The sequence below is a fragment of the Lytechinus variegatus genome, chromosome 12 (assembly GCF_018143015.1).
Source record: "Lytechinus variegatus isolate NC3 chromosome 12, Lvar_3.0, whole genome shotgun sequence".
NCBI lineage: Eukaryota > Metazoa > Echinodermata > Echinoidea > Temnopleuroida > Toxopneustidae > Lytechinus > Lytechinus variegatus.
Genome location: NC_054751.1, coordinates 4,528,445 through 4,553,434, shown reverse-complemented (window position 1 = coordinate 4,553,434; position 24,990 = coordinate 4,528,445). Strand labels below are relative to the sequence as shown.

The following is a 24,990-nucleotide window of genomic DNA, read 5'->3' as shown; positions in this document are numbered from 1 at the left end:
TTCCAATTCCCGATCCGATCCGATTTTCCCCTTTTTTCTACATTTTTCCGAACTCCGATTTTTGACCAGTGGGGAAAAAATCGGATCGGAAAAACCAAAACATAACAAGACAAAAAAAAAACACGTGGCGACATGTTTGCCGTCAAAATGCGCTGGTGATTTGTTTAGATCTCAGACAAAAGCGGTGGAAGGAAAAGAAGATAAAGGGGAAGAAAATTATGATTTGTTTTTATCTGTGATATTAGCGGAAAGGCAGGTGGAGAAGAAGATTATGATTTGTTTTGATCTCCGACATAATCGGGGAAGAACAAAACGATAATGATGATAATTGGTGATAATTTGTTTTGATCTCCGACAAAAATGGAGGAAGAAAAACAACGAAAAGACGATATGTTTTGATCTTAAGCGGAGGCAAATAAGATTTAGTTGAACACGCTGACATGCGCGGTAATATTTACGATTATCTGACTATACGTCCTCTAAGAGTTTACGATTACCTCCGCCATCACTACGATGTTGTAGAGAAGGTAAATATCATGGTGAACAACTCTGGATAATAATGCGTCTTTTTCGGGAGGTCATGCGACCTTTATGAGATTACGATTACCTCACGATGTTGTAGAGAAGGTGAATATCATGGTTAACCAATCTGGATAATAATGCGTCTTTTTCGGGAGGTCATGTGACCTTTAAGAGTTTACGATTACCTCCGCCATCACTACGATGTTGTAGAGAAGGTGAATATCACGGTAAACAACTCTTGATAATAATGCGTCTTTTTCGGGAGGTCATGCGACCTTTATGAGATTACGATTACCTCCGCCATCACTACGATGTTGTAGAGAAGGTGAATATCACGGTAAACAACTCTAGATAATAATGCGTCTTTTTTGGGAGGTCATGCGACCTTTATGAGATTACGATTACCTCCGCCATCACTACGATGTTGTAGAGAAGGTGAATATCACGGTAAACTCTGGATAATAATGCGTTTACCGTGATATTCACCTTCTCTACAACATCGTAGTGATGGCGGAGGTAATCGTAAACTCTTAAAGGTCGCATGACCTCCCAAAAAAGACGCATTATTATCCAGAGTTGTTTACCATGATATTCACCTTCTCTACAACATCGTAGTGATGGCGGAGGTAATCGTAAACTCATAAAGGTCGCATGACCTCCCAAAAAAGACGCATTATTATCAAGAGTTGTTTACCGTGATATTCACCTTCTCTACAACATCGTAGTGATGGCGGAGGTAATCGTAAACTCTTAAGGTCGCATGACCTCCCAAAAAAGACGCATTATTATCTAGAGTTGTTTACCATGATATTCACCTTCTCTACAACATCGTAGTGATGGCGGAGGTAATCGTAATCTCATAAAGGTCGCATGACCTCCCAAAAAAGACGCATTATTATCAAGAGTTGTTTACCGTGATATTCACCTTCTCTACAACATCGTAGTGATGGCGGAGGTAATCGTAATTTCATAAAGGTCGCATGACCTCCCAAAAAAGACGCATTATTATCCAGAGTTGTTTACCATGATATTCACCTTCTCTACAACATCGTAGTGATGGCGGAGGTAATCGTAATCTCAAAAATGTCGCATGACCTCCCGAAAAAGACGCATTATTATCAAAGAGTTGTTTACCGTGATATTCACCTTCTCTACAACATCGAAGTGATATGTTGTAGAGAAGGTGAATATCATGGTAAACAACTCTGGATAATAATGCGTCTTTTTCGGGAGGTCATGCGACCTTTAAGAGTTTTCGATTACCTCCGCCATCACTACGATGTTGTAGAGAAGGTGAATATCACGGTAAAGAACTCTTGATAATAATGCGTCTTTTTCATGTTTTTCGGGAGGTCCTGCGACCTTTATGAGTTTACGATTACCTCCGCCATCACTACGATGTTGTAGAGAAGGTGAATATCACGGTAAACAACTCTTGATAATAATGCGTCTTTTTCGGGAGGTCATGCGACCTTTAAGAGTTTACGATTACCTCCGCCATCACCACGATGTTGTAGAGAAGAGGCCTATCGTTGATCGGCGGTAGTGTCGCGCGCTGGAACGTCATTATCTTATTTTCCTTCCTCCGATTATGTCGGAGATCAAAACAACTCATCATCTTCTTCCTCCGCTTTTGTCGGAGATCAAAACAAATTCTGCCATCAGTGTAGCGTGCCGCATTTGTCCACGCGCCGGCCACATACAAATTTTAATGTATTTTTTTTGTTTTTGAATATCTTCCGATCCGATATCCGAACCGATTCCGATTTTAGGAGCAAAACTTCCGAACCGAACTCCGATCCCGTAATTGCTCTAACTTACAACATTACTCTTCGGGATAAGTTCCTGAAGCTATCTGTCGCGAGCATGCGCAGTAACGGTCTGATAAGCAAGGCGCAAGATTAAAAATTACTAGCTCAGCAGCCACCCACGACGCCTGTGCCCTATACTACATGCAGCGCTAAAAGTTCCCATAATTTGCTTTCACATTGCCAAAATACAGGTCTGTGACCTTGGAAAAATCCCCGCAAAAGTTCTCGTAATTTTGACAAGTACCTACTATTTGCTTTCACATTTCCAAAATACCTGGAACTGACAAACTTCGAGGCGGTCTGAAACCACCTAATAACATCTCAAAGCATCCAGGCACGCCCACATACAATTATGAACTTTCTGAAAGCTTTCAACCATAAATAAATGATCATAAAGGGCAACTAGACAATGTAAATCTGTAAAGCATTTTAATCAATATATGATAAGTACATCTAAATGTATGTCGGTAATAAACTCACCATTTGTTGAAAGAAGGAAATGTGCGTGATTTTGCCTGGGAAGCCATTTGATTTTATTAATTTTTTCTTCTATTTCTAAACTTTTGAGATAGTCAAATTCAGGCTCGTGGCTTTGGAAGGTGCTGTACACATTGTATTCACCCCTTGGTGGTGTGGAATTTCTTGACTGAAAAAAAAAACAAAGATGACAAACGAATAATATTTTGATTAAGTCTGAATACATGTAGCTAGATTTCTACTGCGCTTGGGCCTCAACAGGTTTTTTTTTAGTGTCTGCCACTGATTTTTCAGCACTGGAGACATGAGAACTATTATCAATACGTACACGTAAGAATAGTTTTTTTTCTGCTAAAATTTGAACACTTTTTCAGGGAATTTTCCTGGCAACCATGAGAGGCTTGACAGCTCTCTACACTCGTTTAAAATACTGACCAAAAGTAGAGATGAATATTTTTTTTAAAAATAATATTTATACAAACTGCACATGTACTGTACATAAAGTATAACAAATCAAATACATTAATCAATAAACAAAGAATGAATAAAACTAATCCTGATCCAAAATAAAGAGGATCAAATTCCAAACACATGTATAATATCAATATCATGCATTATTTGTACTAGTCTTTCATTGACTGCTGCATGTACAGTGTAAATGATATTAAAATACAGTATTAAAATTGAAGTACACAGGTACACATAAAATAAAGTGAACATTAACACTGATCTTCAGTGTTCTTTGATGTCATGTGTGTAAATGTAGGCTACAATTATAATATTAATAATTGTACATTTATATTGCGCAATTCCTATTTAATATATACTCAACTGCACATGACAACAATAAAGGGTAAAATAGTTAGGTAATATAGTATGATGAAGTTCTAATTTAAGGGAAGCCTACTATCTCTACAAATAATATGTACGGTTCTATGACGGTGGTATGTGATTTCCTTTAAGAGATCTATCATGTCATTGATCCATTTCACTTCTCTTCCCCTTGTGAAAAAAAGATGAATACCAATAGAGGAAATCCCTTGCCATAGGCCTCAGATACACACCAATGTGCGCTCCATGTATCTACATGTAAACAGTTTAATAACTCACACACAATCATACATGTACATACTTGATTCCACCACATCCCTGCTTCGACATGTACTATTAACCAATCAAAAAAAAAACCCTCAAAGCTGTACGTATTGATTCACCACTCATCCATGTAGAATTAAAATGGGATTTATCATATGTAATGACTGTACTGTATATGTTACCAGGATATTGTTTTTTTTTTTTTTTTAATTATGTGTTTTATTGGTATTCAAAATCACATATAATCACAATATTTACAGGTAATTGGAATGATTTAAAACAGTTCAAAAGCAGTAAAATCACAAAACAAAGAAGAAATAAAAACCCAACATGGCTATATGTGCCTTTTTTCATGAGCATTGGGCTGCTTTTGGGCAATATGTACATGCATAAAATCGCATAATCAATTTCTTTGGATATTCTAATCTTCATGGATGGGGAGAGATGTAAAACATAAAACATGTAAACACAGCCATAAAAGAAGTGTAACAATAATGAATGAAAAACCATTTATTCATTTCAAAACTGATAAAAATTTACGATATGAGATAGGTACAGTTTTGCCTAATCATTTATAAGAAACACTTTCTGAAATTAAATCTATTAAAAGGGGGAGCAGTGATAGGATGCTAGATAGTTCCAGGCCTTGCCCATCACTGCAAGACCAGAAATATATTATGCAATGATAGAAGAGCGAAACCTGAAGAATTAATGAAAGGCAAGGTTACTCAAGATAAGAGTGAAGAAATTGGTTATGAAATGAGAAATTCCGGATTTATATTAATCCAAGGCCAAGGCCTTTGAATGACCTATTGATTGGCCTCAATGCCACTTTCATTGGTGGGATGACAATTGCTCCTGCGACAATTGCTCTGGCTTATTTCCATCTAAGATGTAGGGTTAGGTTTGCAATAGGGTTGAATGTTTAATATATGTAGGTTTAACGTTAGGTTTAGGATAGGGTATAGTGTTTAACCCAGGGTTGAAGTTGGTCATTCGATTAGTGTGTGGAATTTAGAGCGAAGCAATTGTCGCCAGAGCAACTGTCGTGGAACCCTTCCATTGGCCTTGGATATATTGTGTAACCTTTTTAGTTTTTCCCATTTGCGCCGAATGCTGATCATGGAGGTGAAATCTAAATTTTTGGTATTTTCTGGGGAAAGATTTTTTTACCATGTACATGTAGGGTTAGTTGACAAAATTGCAAAATGGTTTTGCTTTTTAGAGGTCATTATAATTTATAATGTTGGTTTAATGTTATGACTCTGTCTAATCAAAATATTACCCTATTCAAATATTTCCATGGGCTTTTTGTGTATGTACCCCTTTAAAATTACTGCCCCCCTTCCCTGATCTTCCATTTTAGCGTTATTGTTACAGTGGACGGCAGTGGTCGGCCCAACCAGCACAGAGGATTTCTGACCACCTCTTATCATGATAAACACTGCTTCTGTCCACCGCTATTTTGAAACGAACAGTGTTTCAAAACTAACTCTTGCAAAGAGGAATAGCACTTGGTTTCATTTCCATCCATCAGTTTCATCTTGTTTGATTTGCATAATCTGCAAACATTCATATTATATTTGATAACTATTGGTATTAGTTTATTTTCAAAGATTTGTTAATGTCAGATTGTTATTACATTGATGTTTCTTTACTTAATATGGCTTTAAGACCACCAACTCGGCCTGAAAAAACTTTGTAATGCTGTGAAATACATGTAGCAACCCTAAATGGGTCCAGCTAAAAAAACACTCTCTCACTTTAACACAAACATGAGAGCAAGTTTTAAGAGTTGATGATATCATAACAGAGTACATGTACATTGTACAGCATTATGATTCTACAATTTTTCTAGGTACACAAATACTTACTGAATCTTCTCGTTGAAAGATTACTACTCTCCCTCCTTTATCACCTGTCGCAAGTAGTTCACCATCGTGGTTGAATTCACATGTTGAAATTATATCGGCTGTCATATACAAAGGAAAAAACAACAAAATGAACCAAAATTAACTTAAAGAGAAATTCCAGTAGTTGCAGTAAACACTGATTTCATGAGAAAGTCTGTAAAACAAGGCTTAATTGTCAGTATATCATCGAGGATCTAGATCTGGTACAGTTACATTAACTGAACTTTGTGAATCTTGAAATCTACGCTGAAAAATGTTCACACCGAAGATCCCCAACACAGATAAGCGCACGTGGGACAATGTATAATTATTGCTTAGAGCGTCGGACCCGACGCTCTACCCGAATCCTGTGCTAATTTGCTGATTTCTCAGCAATCACACAATTTCTTCCAGAATTCTTTGGCACACGCGTTTTATTTATACAAACAGACACTTTGGTGGTCATTTCATTGGATTCTGTTCCAACTCATTTTGATGTCTTTACCAAAACTAGCATTTACCTTTAAAACCTGATGTTCATGCAAATGTTAACAAAATTACACTGTACCTTCAGGTGTGTGAAAATGCCATTTTCAGGCACGAAATGTTCAAGTTCCATTTTGAACAATTGAATTAGGGTGTAAGTGTACCTGAACTACTACAGGTTGTACATTTATTTCCAACTCCATTTTCGAGCCTTTCAAAAAAAAATTAATTAATCAATAAATGAAATGAATTAATTAATCAAAATACGACATTCTGCAGCCCAATCCCACAGGGAAATAGTACTTGAGTTGCCATGTACATTACATGTAAGGTAGGAAACCTCCAATCCAATGAGAGAAAAATCCTCAGAGTTGTCTTTCAAGTCAGACCTACATGTATACTCGAAAGGAGTTAAGATCACTGGGGAAATTGTATCTGGGGGAGTTGTCCCGTTTTAGTATTTACAATACATGCACACACAATAGACAATGGTAAAAAAAAAATCACTGAGGTGAGAGGAGGTTCAGACTGCACAATGCATTTCCTGAGGAAGACTGACTACATGTACATCACCATATCCTTTACTCTTTTAATATGTCTGTACATGTATGCATGCCCTCAATCAAAATGTATTATGCAGCTTGATGCAACTGTCTAAATCATAGTCAGGGATTACATTAATTTTGAACTACATGCATGTATAGGCCTATAGAAATTCCACAATTATTATAAAATACATGTAATAAAAGTAAGCATTATGCTCCACATGTAATGGTACATATTATAATTACATGTAGTTTACAATATGAAGAGTGTACATGTATATTCATGAATTTGAATAAGAAAATAACCCAAAGATATCCACTGATACATACATGGACATGTAGCTCCAATATTTAAAGAAAAATCCCCTCGAAAAAATGATCCATAGTTCCATACACACACCGCTCACACGCAGAGCAGTATTAAAGTCAGTCAATGTACAGATCTACGTGCACTCAGGTCCAGGAAGTGGGGTGGGATATATTAATGTTGATTTCTTAAATAGTTTGTGCAAACTACGCTGTAGATTTACATTGTAGATGAACTGAAATGTTAGAATTACTTTACATTTTTAATATATCAGGATTGTTTGCATCCCTATTTTGCTTTGAAGAAAATGAAACTTTCAGAATTTAGACCAGTACATGTATTTCTCACCCATGACTATCATATTCCTACCACATATTAAAGCTAATTGTAAAAAGTACCATGATATTTTTCAAACTCTCACAAAGTTCATTTGCCTTTTATTATAAATGTACATAATTGGTTGTATCAAATGTTATTCCACCGATATCAGAGTAATGTACATGTATGTGCAGTATACCTGATTCCCTCATGAAATCTATGTTTATAATCCTAAAGCAACCAGCATTTACAAAAGGCCATGCGTTTTAAGTTTGGCCCGCATATACAGTACAGGTAGGTGGTACCGTTACACTTGCGTGACAGGCACAGAAATGATTACATGATATAAAACTTACATGTGCTACATGGGCACATTTGGTATCATGTTAAAAGGGAATCTTTACATGTATATCAATGACTTTACAGAAAAAAAATACCAGAGAATACGGTACTTTGTTTACCAGTAATTATCAATTGGCCATTTTTGCATCCTGGTAGATGAGGGGGAGCACAAATTTCATTTCATTATTAACAGAAACTAAATATTCAACATCACTTTTCCTAAAATAGTTTTGGGGATCATAGGCTTATTCTTTCATTAAAAGTGAGTCAAATTTGAACTTTTAGATTGAAGGATACTATTAAAGCTAATCAATAATCAATCATGAAGTTAAACACAATTTGGAATGTACAATATAGTGGGTGTCTGATTTGAAGAAAAATGAACAGAGAATATAAAGTCTAGATGCGAAAAAAATCAAGAAAAAAACTAAAAATATTAATAGAAAAGTTCTGCATAAATTTCCTCAGGAAAATCAAAGACTAATTAAAGACTTCATAGAGAAATCAATCTGTTGTTACAATGTACATGTAAGTACTGTATGACTATGACCTCATGGTGTCAAGGTTGAGTGTAGACTCTGACAGTGATGACTTTGGTGTGTCCTAATCTTCAGATAATTCTGGTAAAATAACAGATAGTCAGTATTAAACCTCTTATACAATTTTGATTGCTGAAGACTTGTTTGTAGCAACCTAGCAATGAAGCCCTCATCTGACCCCATGAACCCCCCCCCCCCCTTCTTTATGATACACCACACTGTGTCTACATGTAGATAAAATTAGTAGATGACACAAAATCACATTTTGACAACACTTACATGTATTTGGATGACACAAAGGTGTTCACTGTTCAGAGAACATTTTTCTCAATTATCACAAAACTACTAGAGGACATTGGTAGAACGATGACGCTAAAAACAAGAGGCAATTGTGCCCAAAGAATGTGTTTAATTATGGCATTGACAATCAACCCAGTACCAAGAGACCTGACTACATGTAGCATGTCCTGCAGCAAGCCGAACAAGAGGATATCATTTAAACATAACACTGTAAAATAACCTAAGCAGGGTAGTTAACCTAAGCAGGGTAGTTTTGCCAGGGCAGGATATACTTACAACAGTTCAGTTGTTAAAAATGAAAAGATACAAATTTTTCATTTGAACATCTTGACTCTCAGTTGTCAACCTTTGGTCCACCAACTTAATATTGCACAAAATTATTTTTAATAAGAGTTACATGTATCCCTAAAAAGTTATATATCATTGGAAAAGTCTCACTTTAAAGAGTTGAAATATGCATGTTATTCTCCTGTAAGATGTAAAGTTTTTCTGATTCTACATGGACATGTAAGATTTATTAGGAATTTTTTTTCAGTTTCTGATCCCGGACTTTTTAATGACATTATCCTATGCTTTTTTAATTGCATTTTTTTATTTATCAGTCAATTTCCTTTCAGAATATGTATGGGTATAAAGGCCACCGCACACCTTATGACCCGACTGGTCGGCGACTGAGTGAGGGGAGATGAATCGCAAGGTAGTCATAAGCCTCGACACCGCAGACCTTGCGATTCGATCTGCGACTCACGCATGCGCTTTTTTGCTTTTTGGGCATAGCATCTGAAAAATTGCGCTTACTACCGCGTATGTGCGTTGTTTATCATAATACGCGTTATGCAACTCTGCTATCTGATTGGCTGGAGGTTGGATTGAGCTTGCGATCCAGTCATAAGGATTCAACATGTCAAATCCTTCCGATTTTCCTTCCGACTTGTCTCTGACCGGTCTGCGACACTCAAGCTGACAAGAGCTGTGACGTCACATCTCCCCTCACCCAGTCGCAAGCCAGTCGGCGACCGGTCGGGCCGTAAGGTGTGCGGTGGCCTTTAGATGTCACACGTAATATATTCAACTAAATAAAGTACGGTAGTACAATTTGGGGGACAATTGGAATTGTAATACAACAAAGACACGTACAAGACTAATAATCAAAAGAAATTACAATATTGAAGAGGAAACAAAAAATTCCCCCAAAAAATTGCTGAAAATGCACAAGGTTGTCCATGATTTACCCTCTATTTAGCCAATATTTCCTTATTATTATTTTACATACATGTAATTTGGGTGTTAATGACAGGTAAGGCCTTTTCAATCTATAATAAAACTCAAATTAGCTCAACATATAAATTGATACTACTGTACAATCCACTGTGTAGTACATGTACATGTTTTCATATTAATTTATCAATTAAAAAATACACCTTTCTAGTTTCTATTGCTTGACAAATAAAATACATTGAAGTCTGCATTCTATGCAACAAGTTCCTACATACCGGTACATGATTTAGACCAAACTTTACCAACCCACCTCCTCCCTACATGTACACTGTACAATATTCACACACAAATATCAATACAAAGTTCCATTCATCAACTCTGCAAATTCAAATTCACAATGGATAGATATAATTCACCATATAATGGGCAAAGGCACTGTTTCTTTTTTCCCCCATTGATACAGTAATCTTCTCCATCCCCCATTTCTCCATCCCATTCCAAGCATAATCATATACTCTTTAGAAGATGGAGGGCACAGTGCGTGGGTGTACAGGCAACTCACTGACCTGGGAAAAATCATACATTTGCCATCTTCAACAGGGAATATCACACATTACAGCAAGATAGAAAGTGTGTGACGAGTATGCAGGAAATATATACAGTACAGTACATACTTGAAAGGCTGAATGTAATTGAGGAGACCTTGATCTACATTTACTTTCAATATGCCTGTCAAATCAAAATAAATAATTTTTTTCATAAAGCGTAATCATTATTTCCATGAAGAGATTCAGAGAACAGTGTTCTTTCATGAAGCTTTAAAAAAAATCACCGGCACAGTAAAAACTTGAATTTTAATATTACTATTTCATTAAAATAAGGCAAAGCAATGCTGTAAGTTTTTTTTTCTTTGACAGAGTTCTCACCATTCTGTTCATGATACAGAGATCTTAAACAATTTTACCGTTAATTGAATTTCAATATTTTGATACTTGTAAGAACTAAGAAGTTTTCCACTTTCCCTTTATACAACCATTGTTTGAGAAAAATATGACGATGTGTACAGTAGTACATAAACTTGTGCATGGTAGCCTCGTACGTACATGTACTGCATTTTAGACTCTTGGTACATATTTGATCCTGTATTGTTCTGATTTGTAATGTTCTTCGTTAGTCATCTATAAAGTATGAGAAGATGAACCATGTGATCCCTTGCATGAATGTAATCATATTCAGCTTTCATAATAGTACTTATACAACAGAATGACGTCTCAAAAGCCTTGATACATGTACATGCATCTATTAATGCTTTTGTATCTTGCCGGGATGTACAATTTATGTAGAGCATGTACTGTACATGCATCATGTACATGTAGGGCCTACACATAATGAATCAATGGAAAGCATACATGTACAACTACATTGTAAACCTCAATAATTTAAAATTAAATCTAAAACTGCAGACAAACTTGAGGTAAATGTCTACATTTACAGTACACGTACAATTAGGCATTATAAGAATCATCAACACTGTACATGTATCATGTAAAATCTTCTTCAAATTTGTATTCCTAGAGGACTCTACATACATGGATTCAGAGCAGTATACGGGGACAAATGCATACACTGTGCAGCAGAATATCTAGCCTTTTGACCTACTTCTTAACTACCCATTCCTGCATTTGCTTGGTTGAGCAGGACAGTACGCCGCTGCTTGCAACACAAGCAAAGCAACCGTGCAAGAAGTCGATTCAGTCTATTTATGCTACTTTGACATTTAAAGATGTGTGTGGGATGATGTGGTGTCCGCTATTATCTGATTGGACAGGATGATTTAGAGGTTTGGTATCTCATTTTCCCAATCCCCCCCCCTCCAAGAAAAATAGAAAAATCACAAATAAATAAAAAAATAATGATTAAAAAATTTATTTCTAAAAAATCAAATAAAATTTTTAAAAAAAATATACAGTGTATATCATAATAAAATTAAATAATCAATATTTCATGAATTATTGAATTACATGAACATGTTTGCCAAGCCCAATAAAGAGTAGCACTAATAAAGAGGTAATAACAACTGATTATTTAAGGAAGCTTCGTGTAATTTTATTTTACTACATACATGTAGTATACAATTATACATGTACAACTGTACATTTACATGTACAATAAAAGCCCATGATATTAAGAACGACTCCTTTTTTTCTCCAGATTATAAAGTTAACATGAAAAAAATATGAAGACAGATATTGTAACTCAGTCAAATTTCCCTTCGGCGGCCGTACGGCGAGTTGAAAACAGCCATTTTATTCACTTTTATTCAAACCACCGATATGTACACTGTAGCAGTGTAGCTAGTACAAAAATGTTAAAATGGCTGTTTTCAACTCGCCGTAGAGCATACAATACATGTACATGTGACTGAGGTATAACATGTAGGCCTACAAAATATGTCCATATATTTTTATTGTTACGATGACATTTCAAAAACTTAACCTTGGTTAAGATCTACATGTTGATACCCCAACATAGTCAAAGTTCATTGAATCTATGACCTTTGACCTTTATCAATTGAGCTGAAACTTGTGCAAGACAAATCAGTGATACTTGATTACTCTTACATGTACATGTATGTCTAAGTTTCATGAACTACATGTAGCTTCATAAAGTTTTTAAGTTATGACATTTCAAAAACCACCCGGATATGATGAACAAAGATCACTGACCCTAAATGACCTTTGACCTCAAATTAGCTAAACACTCATGCAAGACAATTAAAGTGATAAGTGATACTTGATTACTTTATGTCCCAAGTTTCATGAACTACATCGTAGATCAATACACGTATATGGACATGTACTTTCAAAGTTATGACATTTCAAAATCTTAACCTTGGTTAAGATTTAATTGTTGATACCCCAACATGGTCAAAGTTCATTGACCCTAAAGGACCTAGGTCATGTGACCTGAAACTCATTAAAAATGATCAGTGATACTTGATTACCCTTATGGCCAAGTTTCATTTCTAGAAATTTAACCTAGGTTAAGGTTTGAATGTTAACACCGCCATCAGCACTGATAATCTTGCTCTGCTATACAGGTGAGACAAAAATTGGATCGGCAACCAATAAAATGCAAACAAATAAGATAACCACTGTTGCAACTATTTTGTTACAAGGGGGACATCATCTGTATTAAAATTCAAAATAATTATGATTTCACGTAATATTTTTTTTAAATAAGGTGGTTCACAAATCATGAGTCTCACCTGATTTCACGATCAATAAAATATGCAATATTTTTTGACCCCATCATCATCCACAACATATGTGGTATTACCCGAGGATCATTTGTACCAAGTGTGAACACAATTGATGAAGATAGAATGAGAGTAAGTTGAACAAAAACAGGACTTTTTGACCCCTAAATGACCTTTGACCCAATCATCCTCGGCAAAACGCATGTGGTACTACTCAAGGTTCATCTGTGATGAAGAAATAAAAGAAATGTGAGAAAAATGAACATAAAACTTAAAAAAAGGATGGACACAATCTCATGACCTCTTGACTCTTTATGACCTTTGACCTCATCATCCTCATTGACATGCATGTGGTATAACCGGTACCCAAGGATCATACACATGTACGTACCAAGTATGAACATAATTGATCCAGAAATGAACAAATGAGAGCAAGTTGAAAAAAAACTTTTGTAATGGACCAACTGACACACTGACTTACAAAAGTGATCACTAGGTGAGTCTCTGCCAAACTTTGTTTAGGCAAGACTATAACTCTAAAAGTGAAGTGTATCAACAAAATATTGCTGTTTTATTGTAGTTTTCACTACAAAATGGAGGTCAAATTATTCCTGAGAAATTTGAAAAGCAAAAAAAAATTTTTTTAATGTTTACAGTTTCACTACAAAATGAAAGTCATTTTGGCTGCATTTTCCTATCACCCCAGCACCCTTGCTTCCCAGGGCCAGGTTGTAACTTATTTATTCTAAGATTTTTGTGAATTTTTATTTTTTTTTCTGTTTTGCTTGGTGAATTTTACTATGGCCCGTATTCTGAAGCCGGGTTTAACTTAAACTCAGGTTTAAAGTTGTGGTTTAAGTATGGGAAGCCAAAAGTATCAAAATTTTTATTAAGTTGTATGTTTGTTAAGTTTACTGTGCTCTTTCCTGATTCATTGATGGTGAAGACAATCACCAATTATACTTCCTACACTATTATGAATGATTCAAGAGCCAAATGAGCTGAAGTATGATTTCTCTACCATTAGTCAATTGGCTGTCCATACTTAAACCAAAACTTTAAACCTGAGTTTAAGTTAAACCCGACTTCAGAATACAGGCCTATGTGTTTATTTGTAGATATAATAATTTTCAGGCCGATTTCACCCATTGAAAGGGCAAAATATATCTATGGCCAGTAACAGGGCATTGTGGCTAATTAATGGGACTTTTATTAATCCAATGCCACTTTAAATGACCTTAGATGAATATACATGCAAGCCCTAGTGAAGTCCAATCTACAAGTACAGTGGTATTAATAAGTTAGTGAACCCCACCAGAAATTCTGCCATGTTTCTAATATTCAATTGTGAAGTCAGGTGATAAAATATTACATTCAATAAAGATTGTTTCTCTGGGCTCGCCAAACATTGTAGTGTTGTTGTCTACATTCAACACTCGGCATGAAGGAGTGCATATTGTATAAACCTGCATATTTGTACATTGTGAATCAGTTTTGGGTACCCCTCTCCCAAAAAAAAGGGAGTGCATTTTATGGTGGAGTTCACTAACTTCTGAGCGAAACTGTATATGGGATTTTTGGAACAAAGAAGGTTTTGGATTCAAAGTTCATCGAAATTACATCACTTGAGTGATATACAAAATGTTCTATCTGAAAAGATCAAAGATGGCCAACATTTCAAAAGGCAATGACACAACACGACAGTTACAGTATAACACAGAAGAAACTGAAGAACTTACCTTCTGTTACATCATCATCTACGGTTCCTTTGACTTGAGAAAAGCACCATTGCACCTCGCCTGAAACTAAATATGAAACACAAATTCATTTTAAATTTCAACAGCAAACAAATTGACAATCACAATAGAAGCTATAGTTTTATGGTACACAATGTAAATCTTTCTTTGAAATATGAAATATTCTAATTACAATTATATTATTTATTTCCTCCAATAATGTGAAAATCAAGCTAGAGCTGAGTGGATTGATAACAATTCTGATACCTTTAATTGGTCTTATTCATTTTTCACATGAAAAAAATATGGATTTAATTGCAACTCCCCTCAATAAAAGTCAATGAGGCAACATTAACAACAAATGTTTTTTTCTAGACCTTGTTTGCATGTACATGTAACGACCTGTGACGAGAGTTCACAACTAAAATCAGCATTTGTGCAGCAGTTACATTTCAAATACATGTACCAAGCAAGTTTGGGGCTAAATTGAGCATGATTTCGAACAACACTGAATATGATAGCAACACACAGTATGATGCATCTGATATTTGGGAAAAAACATGCTTCTGGTATTACGTAAATAATTCATGTTCACCATATTTTCTTTATAAAAACATGAACATTCAACATTCGGAGGTATTCGACCTTCAAGTTACAAAAAATTACCCATATCTTTGTATGAGATGAAAGTATCTAAAAATGTGAAAAAATTACCCCTGAAATTGCTCCAGGGGGGGGGGGAGCCAGTCAAATGTATTGCTGTACACATGCATGACCAAATTATTTATCCTAAATATGTTTGATCTTCAAAACCACCCTTTTTTGAAAATCTGACAATATCTGTGGTTTTTATACCCTTAAATAGTGAACACGCGGACTGGGTCCAAAACTGACAAAAACACCCCTATATACGCGGGGTTTTTTTGGTCACGCATGTGTACTGCAATATATTTAACTGGAATCCCCCCCCCCCCCCCCCCGGAAATTGCTACATTCTTAAGGACATCATCAATTAGATCTTCGCACTTCCGGAACAGCAAAGTTTTGATGGGTGAATTTTAAGTCACTGATTTGAAACATCTCATTCATTTAGACTAGTTCACAGCCATATCGTACATGTAGCTATCACAGCAGGATTGAGTTTTAGACATTCGCCTACATGTACATGTATCTATCGCCGTGTTAAATTGGCGAGAAATGAAACATTTCTACAAACAATCAAGAAAAAAATATTGAATGAAAATGATCTGTACAGAAAAAAAATATTCATGAGCAGGACTATACATTGAGATCTGATGCAAATGCATCAGAAACGATCTCAATGTATAGTCATATTCATGAACTGAGCTGCGATTTCCGCGCATGCACAGTTTGTATTTGCCAGCTGCATTTGCGATGGTTTGGAATCGGCAGTGAATTAATACGTGAGAAAAATGTTACTGGCTCTAAATCACCAATTTTGAAACAGATAGAAGCATGGAAAAGAAGTGTAACCTTGTGAAAAGTAAGAATATTAGTTTTTATTGTTTTTAAAGATCGAGATGTTGCATGAATATTATATTTTCCCCTCATAACATCTTTTTCTCAAAATCTTTGTCACTCAGAGTATGAGAGCGAGTTCACAGGCTTGATGTTCGGGTTTTTAAAATACTGAAAGGAATGGTCAAGATGGACTCAAGTCACTTTTTCTTGCCATTGACAAGTTCAAATCTTTAAGGTCATACGTTAAAGATATTCAAAGAACGATCTAGACTTGACATACATGTACGCAAATGCGTTTTTAGTAAAGAGGGTAGCGAATGACTGGAATAGCCTCCCCCACGAAGGTATTGACTCAGGCTCCATCGATGTATTCAAATTAAGACTCGATAAGTTTTGGTGGTCTGAGCGTTTCAATCTTCAATGATCAAAACCGTCTGTACCCTCCACGTGTGCAAATTTTTGCCCTTGTATAATAACACATCTTATGGAGATGGATAACTGTAATTTTAGATGAAGAAATCAAGGTCAACAGGATTACCTCACCTCGTAACATGATGATGATGTACATGTAGGTGTGGCGTAATGTAGTGGTGGTGAAGTGGAGTGGAGCCTACACGAACATCACTTGAGGTACATTTGTACAGAAATTTACACATGATTTTCATTTGATTCAATGATTGTATTTATGTTCAACTTTTGGTCCAATTATGCTTAGAAAAGTGTCCAATATATTTTGGACACTTTACTCTACTTGAAGTCAGGCTGGTGTTGGGATTGACCTCAGAAGATATGACATAGATCTATTTCCGGCAGTTCACGTTGAAGGCTGGTGTTGAATGTCGTCTGCTGAACCCAGCACTGCGGCTGGTGTTGATCTACGTGCAATTTCCCCCTTCACTTCAGCAACACCAACCCCCAGGGATTGGAAAAATTGTGATTTCAAGTTCGGTGTCGGTGGTGTTGAACCGGTTTTAGCTCACAAACAGGCGACAAACACGATGAAACATCCACATTAAATTATCTTTTAAAGTTAAGATGAGTGCAAATCATTAGAGTTTTGAAATGAAAAATAAGATTTACGCTTTCTGATTCATGCAAGTTGCAGTGGTTTTAATCTAAATGATGAGATTTCATTGCAATTTATACCTGATTTCACTTTCAACGTTGAGAATTTCTCGCGTGAAGTTGAGATGATCAGCAGGGCAGACGCGTGACATCATTAAGGCTGTCGATAACCCCGGGGGGGGGGGGACTTACATTGACAAGTGGATACCATGCGCGACCCAAAAAACACGTAAAAATTATGTCTTTTTTAAGATAGGGCACTTTACGTACTTAACATGATAAGGGTGTCAAAAACACAAAAATATTGAAAAAAGGGTATCTATTTTGCTCAGAAAAATATACGTGTTTAGGGTCAAATATGCGGGGATGATAAAAAAAAATCAAAATGTTTCATAAAGGATGTCATTTTTGCCCCACACTACGTGTTTAGAGCCCGATTTGCGCAAGGTGTGGAAGGTGGGGCCATACTAATCCAAAATAATGGCGTATAAAGGTAAACCAACAAAACGGACCCGTGACATAACAATAAAATATCAAAGTACTTGTTTAGGGTTCATTTCAGGGAATACTTGCCAAGAGTATCGTTTTGTTTCCAATACTTGTTAAGGGGTGCATTTTTAGAAAATGGAAAATACATTGCTGTACTTGTTTAGGGGCTCAATGCTGGGAATACTTGCCAAAAGTATTTGTTTCCAATACTTGTTTAGAGTAGGGTTTCACACGCCAATACTTGTTAAGGGGTGCATTTTCAGAAATAATATGGAAAATACGTGTTTAGGGTGCTTTTCAAGACCCTGTGGTCGGGCATGGTATCCACTCGTCAATGGAAGTGGCACCTCCGGGTCGATAAAGCGATCAGTATGGCTCCTCTGGGATGAACCCAGCTCGGTGTCAGAGCTCGGTTCAGCAGCCCTTTCACACTCTCAACACCAACACCTAACACCATCATTGAAATCATGTTCGTTGTGCGAGGTTAGCCACGCATGCATCATGTGTAAGTGGTGGACTAAAAGTTACATGTAGGCCAGGCATGCCAGGTGAAAGTAAACTCACTTGGATTTACTGTTATCTTTACATCACTAGACACTAGTAGATAGTATAATAATCAATGTGTGTTGTCAACAATGAACACGATAAATCAAATTTCAGTTTTTAAAATACATTTTAAAATATTGCAGAGAAGCCAACAACATGTCGAATTTCGGGCAGGAACGGTCACTTGTTTTCAAACACCGACTCAGTCAGTGACTGAAACAACCAAAATCCCCAAGGCCCTATTTTTAATTGATTTAAACGCAGCTGCAGGTAACGTCCATGCACAGTGAGTCGCCATGTGAAATTTTTTACTGTTGCGCCACTCATCTCTCACTGCCTTACCAAAATGGTTAGCTAGAACTCATTTGCAATGTTGAAAAGTGTCTTTTGGCATATACAAATCTTCAGTAATATTCCCTGAAATGGTGCAACATTTGGTTAAAAGATCCAGCAAAAAAAGGAGTTTAACGCAGTAAAAACTTGCAAACCTGGTCCGTACATTGCTAATTTCAGCTGCCAATTTTCTCGAGTGACGCCCACACTATCAATGTTTCCAAAGCTGCCCGCTCAAGTTGGTATCAAAATATAGACTATAAAAAATGCTCACGATCATTTCATTTTGGGAGTCAGTGGGGGGTGACAATTGATACATGTATCAAAATACAATGTAAGAGGGGGTGGCATCACAACATAGATCTATGGACTATATCATCTTAACCCATGGAGAGGTTTCAACCAGCTAGAAAAAATTCAATCGGCCAGCTGATGAATATCGTAAATTGTAAAATACTTGCATTAGCTTATAAATATATATTGGCTAATGCAAGTATTTTACAATTCACGATATTCATCAGCCGATTGAATTTTTTTTAAAATTAGCACTGCACATGATATCGTCGCCCGATCTTATACGCCCAGTCTTGTAACTAGGCTACGAACAAAGAAGGAAAATGGCGACAAGATCATCGGTGAGTATCTGCTCATCTTCTTACATTATTTTTCATAATATTTCTAATATTTGTCGTTTTTAAAAATAAATGTACGGAAGGGGGGATTTGAACTTGTTGTCCATTTACATAATTGTGCGGATAGCAAGTTAAACAAATCAAGTATTTTGGAGCAACGTTGTTTTCTCCAAAAACTCTCCTTCGTGTGGCCCTATGCCTTGCCGTGCCAGGCATCATGGGGAGTAAGCCTACGTAGTAAATAATTTTACTCCCCAGACGCCTCCATGCTAGTTTCAACAACACGGCTGAGTCAATGCACTTTTGTGTACGATCAGTGCGCATGTGCAATATGTCTGTGTAGTAAATCTATTGGATGTTTCTAATCGGCAACTCAAAATTTACCCATCATTGTGTCGCCATTCCGGAAGTGCAGTATAATATTTAGATCTAGGCCTAATTCACGTTCTTACTTAAAGGTCAAGTCCACCTCAGAAAAATGTTGATTGAATCAATAGAGAAAATCAGACAAGCACAATGCTGAAAAATTTCATCAAAATCGGATGTAAAATAAGAAAGTTATGACATTTCAAAGTTTCGCTTATTTTTACCAAAATAGTTATATGAATGAGCCAGTTACATCCAAATGAGTCGATGATGTCACTTACTATTTCTTTTGTTTTTTATTGTTTGAATTACACAATATTTCAATTTTTCAAGGACCTACTTGCCTGAAGCACAAAATGTTAAATAATGGTATTCCACGTGTTCAGGGAGGAATGAAACTTCATTTCACATGACAATGACGAATAAAAATTCATATTTCATATAAAATACAATAGTGAGTGGTGTCATCAGTTCCTCATTTGCATACCGAACGAGATGTACGTATAACTGTTTTGTGAAATGAAGTGAAACTTTAAAATGCCATAACTTTCTTACAGTAGAGGCGCACGGCACTCATTCAATGAACAAGGTTATGATATAACCTTGTTCTCAGTTACATTTCCATGTGTGGCAAAATAAGGGTGGCAATGTTTTGCTTATTTTCTCTTTTTCTATGGGACAAATGCTTGATTTTCTTATACAGTGAACAAGTGGCCCACAGCCAATATTGGAGACTCTCCATGAGAGAGATTATCTCCAATAACAGAGACTTTTGTAAAGAATTTGGGTATCTAATTTCAGAGACAGTCTCCAGTTTGGGAGACTAATTTCCTTTGTTTACATTGCTTCTGAAGGATTACCTTGGCTGCAAATAAAAATATGATAAGCAGATTCCTCATAAAAAAATTACCCCTTTTCACCGTCTACTTTAAAAATTCACCAGCTAGGCCTAGTTTTGTTTTGATAAGGATTTTGTTGTCATCCACACACAAAACAAATGGGCTTATGACCTCAGTGAGACAATATTTTGGGTGGAAAAAAATTATGCTCTTGACTGTTTGTTGGTGTTGTTTCTTTTGTTCTTTTGCAAAACAAGTCTCTAAGTCCAATAGCAATATGGGAGATCATCTCCCACATTGGAGAGAGTCTCCCACATTGCTATTGGCCGTGCGCTTCTACTGTCTTATTTTACATCCGATTTTCATGAAATTTTCAGTGTTACAATGTAGATCTAGGCCTAGAGATCTATGCTTGTTGAATTTTTCTCTTTTTATTCAATTCAAGTTTTTGTTGGGGTGGACTTGTCCTTAAAAACAGTAGAGGCGCTGGTCAGAAAATTGGGATCGTCCCAGTTTACAGGGACTGTCTCAGGCTGCGTTTATGCGACCTCGACCCAGAATCATGATTTGAATCACCATTTGAATCATGATTCAAAACAGCAGCATGAATCACGATCCGACAGAATCAGCGTTTATACGACCATCTTTCTAACGCTGTTTCTCCCTGAATTCGGGCTGATCCAGTGCGCAGTTTGACCCAGGAAGTATAGGTCAACATTTTCGCACGTGTTTCTAACTTCACGTCGGCTGCTAGATTTTTGCTGCCGCCGGAGCTAACGCGCGATCGTTTGTGCAGGTGCAACGCTTACTCGGCTTCCGAAAAATAAATCTTTTACTTCCAGAATTCCATGTATTGTACCTCGTATTGTTTTTGATCGGGAACCAGAAGGGGTCATCATCCTCCCTCCCACCTCCCGATCGATTTTTCTTGTCTATGATGGTCCTGTACTGGGCACGAATTCTGTTAATTTTGTCTCGACAGGCGGTGCCACATCTCCGTTGAAATCCCTCCCTCGCAAGCGCCGCTGAAAGGGATCGTCTTTTTTCTGTGAATCCCGGTAAGGAATGCTTGTGCTTCAGGCTGAGCCCAAAGCACAAGCAGAGCCCTGAGTTCATCGTCAGTCCAATTTGTGCCTTTGGAACTTGAAGAAATGATGGATGAAAACAATGAAATATACAAATGACGCTACAGTACAACCCCAGGGGTACAATACACAGAATGATAATTCCTAAATGCTGGCAATACTGCTACACGAAAATTAACCTGCACGAAACACAGCGCGCGCCTTTGAGTCGAACCCGGAAGAAGCACGACACAATGACGTCATAGAAATATGATTCAAATCACGATAACGTTCATACGACCTTTTTCGTTCGTGATTCTACAGAAACGTCTTTCCAAACGCCCCTTTTTTCGTGTTTCATGTTTGTGATTCTAATCATGATTATATTCAATTTCGACTAAACACAATCGTGATTCTGCAGAATCGTGATTTGATTTTTGAATCATGATTCTAGGGTAAAAAAGTGTCGAATAAACGCACCCTCAGTTTATAAGGATTTCTTCACACAGGAAATCTAGGAATGTTCATTCACCTGTCAAGTGCCGACACCAATCAAGTGTGCTAGTCAATGTAGGCTAAACATATCAGGTTTCATAACAAGATTATTGGAAGACGGTAAATCATGAAAAATAGACGGTGAACTGGGGGGAATTGAGGTCACTGAATCTATCTTTAGCACTCTCAATTTCCGTAATTGCTTTGTCCCGTAGGTGGAAGTGAAAAAAAACGTCCCCATAAACAAGGACAGTCTCAATTTATCAAGACATGATTTGTCTTGGTTTATGAGGATATCCTTGTTTTCTGGGACAATCCCAATTTTTGGACCAGCGCCTCTACTAAAAAGGCTTAAGTTTAAGAATGCAGCAATTTCAGGAGAAAAGTTTTTCATATAAGTATAGGGGGGCCTAGGCCTATTATTGGAAGGATTTGTGGACACTTTCATCTCATACAAAGATTTGGGTACTAAGTTTTCTTCTTTTTTGCAAAATCGAACTAAGGTCCGAGACCGCCGATTCATGCCGATGCGATGGCGACTCACTGCGCATGGACAAAATCCTCAACTCTAATTTTTGCTATTTTTTAGTAAGACTAGGCCTACAGTCAGTACCATCATGCTTATCGTGCCTACAGATTTATAACCTGCGCTTGCAATCGTGTGCAAGTTAGAGTTTAAATCTAGAGTCAGAGTGATGTGAAGTCCACTCTAAATAATAACACCGGCACGTCCGGCAGTTCTCTCACAGACATGGACTGCACGTCCAGCGGTAGGAGCCATAGCCACGGGGACACGGCGGCTAAGCAGGACGAAAGCTGTCCGCTGAAGTAGCCACAGCGACACCCCAATTACTTCACCGCGGGAGTGGGTCATTCAAATGTCAGTGCACCGAGTACATCAGGGCACAAAATTGACTTACCGGCCATGGTGCTGGGTTCAAAAAAACTCCAAAGGATATCCAGTATCCTTTCAAGATTATATTTATAACCCACGCTCGTTCACTAAGATGATGATGTACTTGATATAGAACCGATAGTATTTAGGAGAAAAATAGGGTAATTTCATTTCAAAATGGCGCATTTCATTGATGAATAACATTGTGACGTCACGGTCAACCTCGTTTCCATGATCATGATGATCGATGTATGCTCGTTTTCGATGTTGAGGTATTTCGGGTCTGTGATTATATTAATTTAATTTGGTTTATTTAATGAACTGCATGTCTTTATCTCTTGGTATGCCTGAAGATTTCAATGTTGTTTCAATGATAATCACGTATTAGGCCTAGATTATACAAATTCTCGAAAATTATTTCCGATTAAGTAAATGGGTAAAACGGGGGTGGGTAGTTGGGAGCAAAATTCATTGAGAACAAAAACGAAGTAATTGAAATTTAAAATAAAGCAAACATTTTGTGAAAACAATGCTGTTTGTCATGAATATGTAATAGGTGAGCTTTCCTATTCCTTTTTTTATAATCAACATTATTCAATAATAACTTATTTGCCTCTCGATGGCATCTCAAGAAGAAATCAGAAATCAATCCAAGTTTTACATTCTTGGTGAAACAGATTTCATGTAATAAAAACAGTAGAAAAGTCGGGAAATTAGCTTGTCCATTGCCCCCCGCCCCCTTTCCCGGGCCCCCACTGTACATGTATATTCATTAATACATGCATAAATTCTAGAGCTGTTTTCACATGAAAGGATGAAAAAAAACCTATATGTCATAACTTTATTATTCCTTGTCTGATTTTGATGAAATCATTTTCAGTCTGGAGTAGGCCTACCGTCCTTTCCCTCCTTTAATATTTTGCTTTATGTATATATGGTTGTCAATCACTTCACGACAGACTTCCATTCTAGAAACGAAGATGGCGCAGTAACGATTATTTTAATCGTACACAATCTTGTGGTGACATTGATAACAAATTAATGAATTTCAAAAGAAATGCAACTTGTCTATAAGTATGGGCGGAAATCCCAGGGGGACAGGGAGCGTGTCCCCCTACCAAAAATAGTAGGGGACACAATATCAAATGTCCCCCTACTATTTTTGGTCTTTTATGATTGAGAAAAATACATAACTTCACACTCGAAATAATATTTTGGAATAAATGACCTTACATTTTGGGTGAAATCTTTTTTTTTCTTGCTATGTAGTCAAGTTTTGTTTTGGGTTAAAATGACCTTACATTTTGGGTGATAACCCTTTTTTTCCAGGCCCTGGTCCCCCTAACTTTGGGGACAGATTTCCGCCCATGTCTGTAAGACATAATTTGTAAACAATTTGATAGGGGAATAAAGTTAGCCCCTTTTAACATTTTACCCTTTTTTCATTTAGTATGATAACGATTTGATTTTAGGTGTGTTTTTTGTTTCTTGTTTGCAAAATCATATTTATTCATCTATGTAAAATTATTCGGAAAATGGTTATACTAAATTCATGTTCCTTATGATTCATTTTTATATTTTATCCTATGTTTTGCATTACATGGAAAATCTTAATATAAACAGGTTATTGTTTTTCAAAACATATTATATCACTGGAGTATACAGATGGGGGGCTTAGGGGCAATGGACCAAAAAATCACAATCAAGAAAAAGGATAAGAAGAAGAGAAAAGGAAAGAGGAAAGGGTGACATATTATGAATTTCTAAATATTAAGTCAAAATCCCGGGGTCAAAATTTATATCACAAATATAGATTTCTAAATTATAAATTGGGTCTAAATTTTTGTTCCCTCGCTCAAAACTTAAAAAAAAAATTGCCGACATGCCATGTCTGGCCCCCTTGAATTATTTTACAAATTACGCCATTACGTTGCACG

At 36.6% G+C, this 24,990-nt stretch overlaps 1 protein-coding gene across 1 annotated transcript in view; it reads right to left on the bottom strand.

Moving 5' to 3' along the window:
• Positions 1 to 23,259, bottom strand: part of LOC121424869 (serine/threonine-protein phosphatase 2A 55 kDa regulatory subunit B beta isoform-like) — a 31,815-nt gene extending 8,556 nt beyond the window's left edge. The window contains exons 1-4 of the mRNA XM_041620707.1: positions 23,079 to 23,259; positions 14,851 to 14,916; positions 5,780 to 5,877; positions 2,814 to 2,979 (exon numbers count right to left, since the gene is read on the bottom strand). Of these exons, the coding sequence (XP_041476641.1) occupies positions 2,814 to 2,979; positions 5,780 to 5,877; positions 14,851 to 14,916; positions 23,079 to 23,085 (337 nt within the window). The 5' untranslated portion in view covers positions 23,086 to 23,259. The remainder of the gene's footprint in view (positions 1 to 2,813; positions 2,980 to 5,779; positions 5,878 to 14,850; positions 14,917 to 23,078) is intronic.
• Positions 23,260 to 24,990: the final 1,731 nt, after the last annotated feature.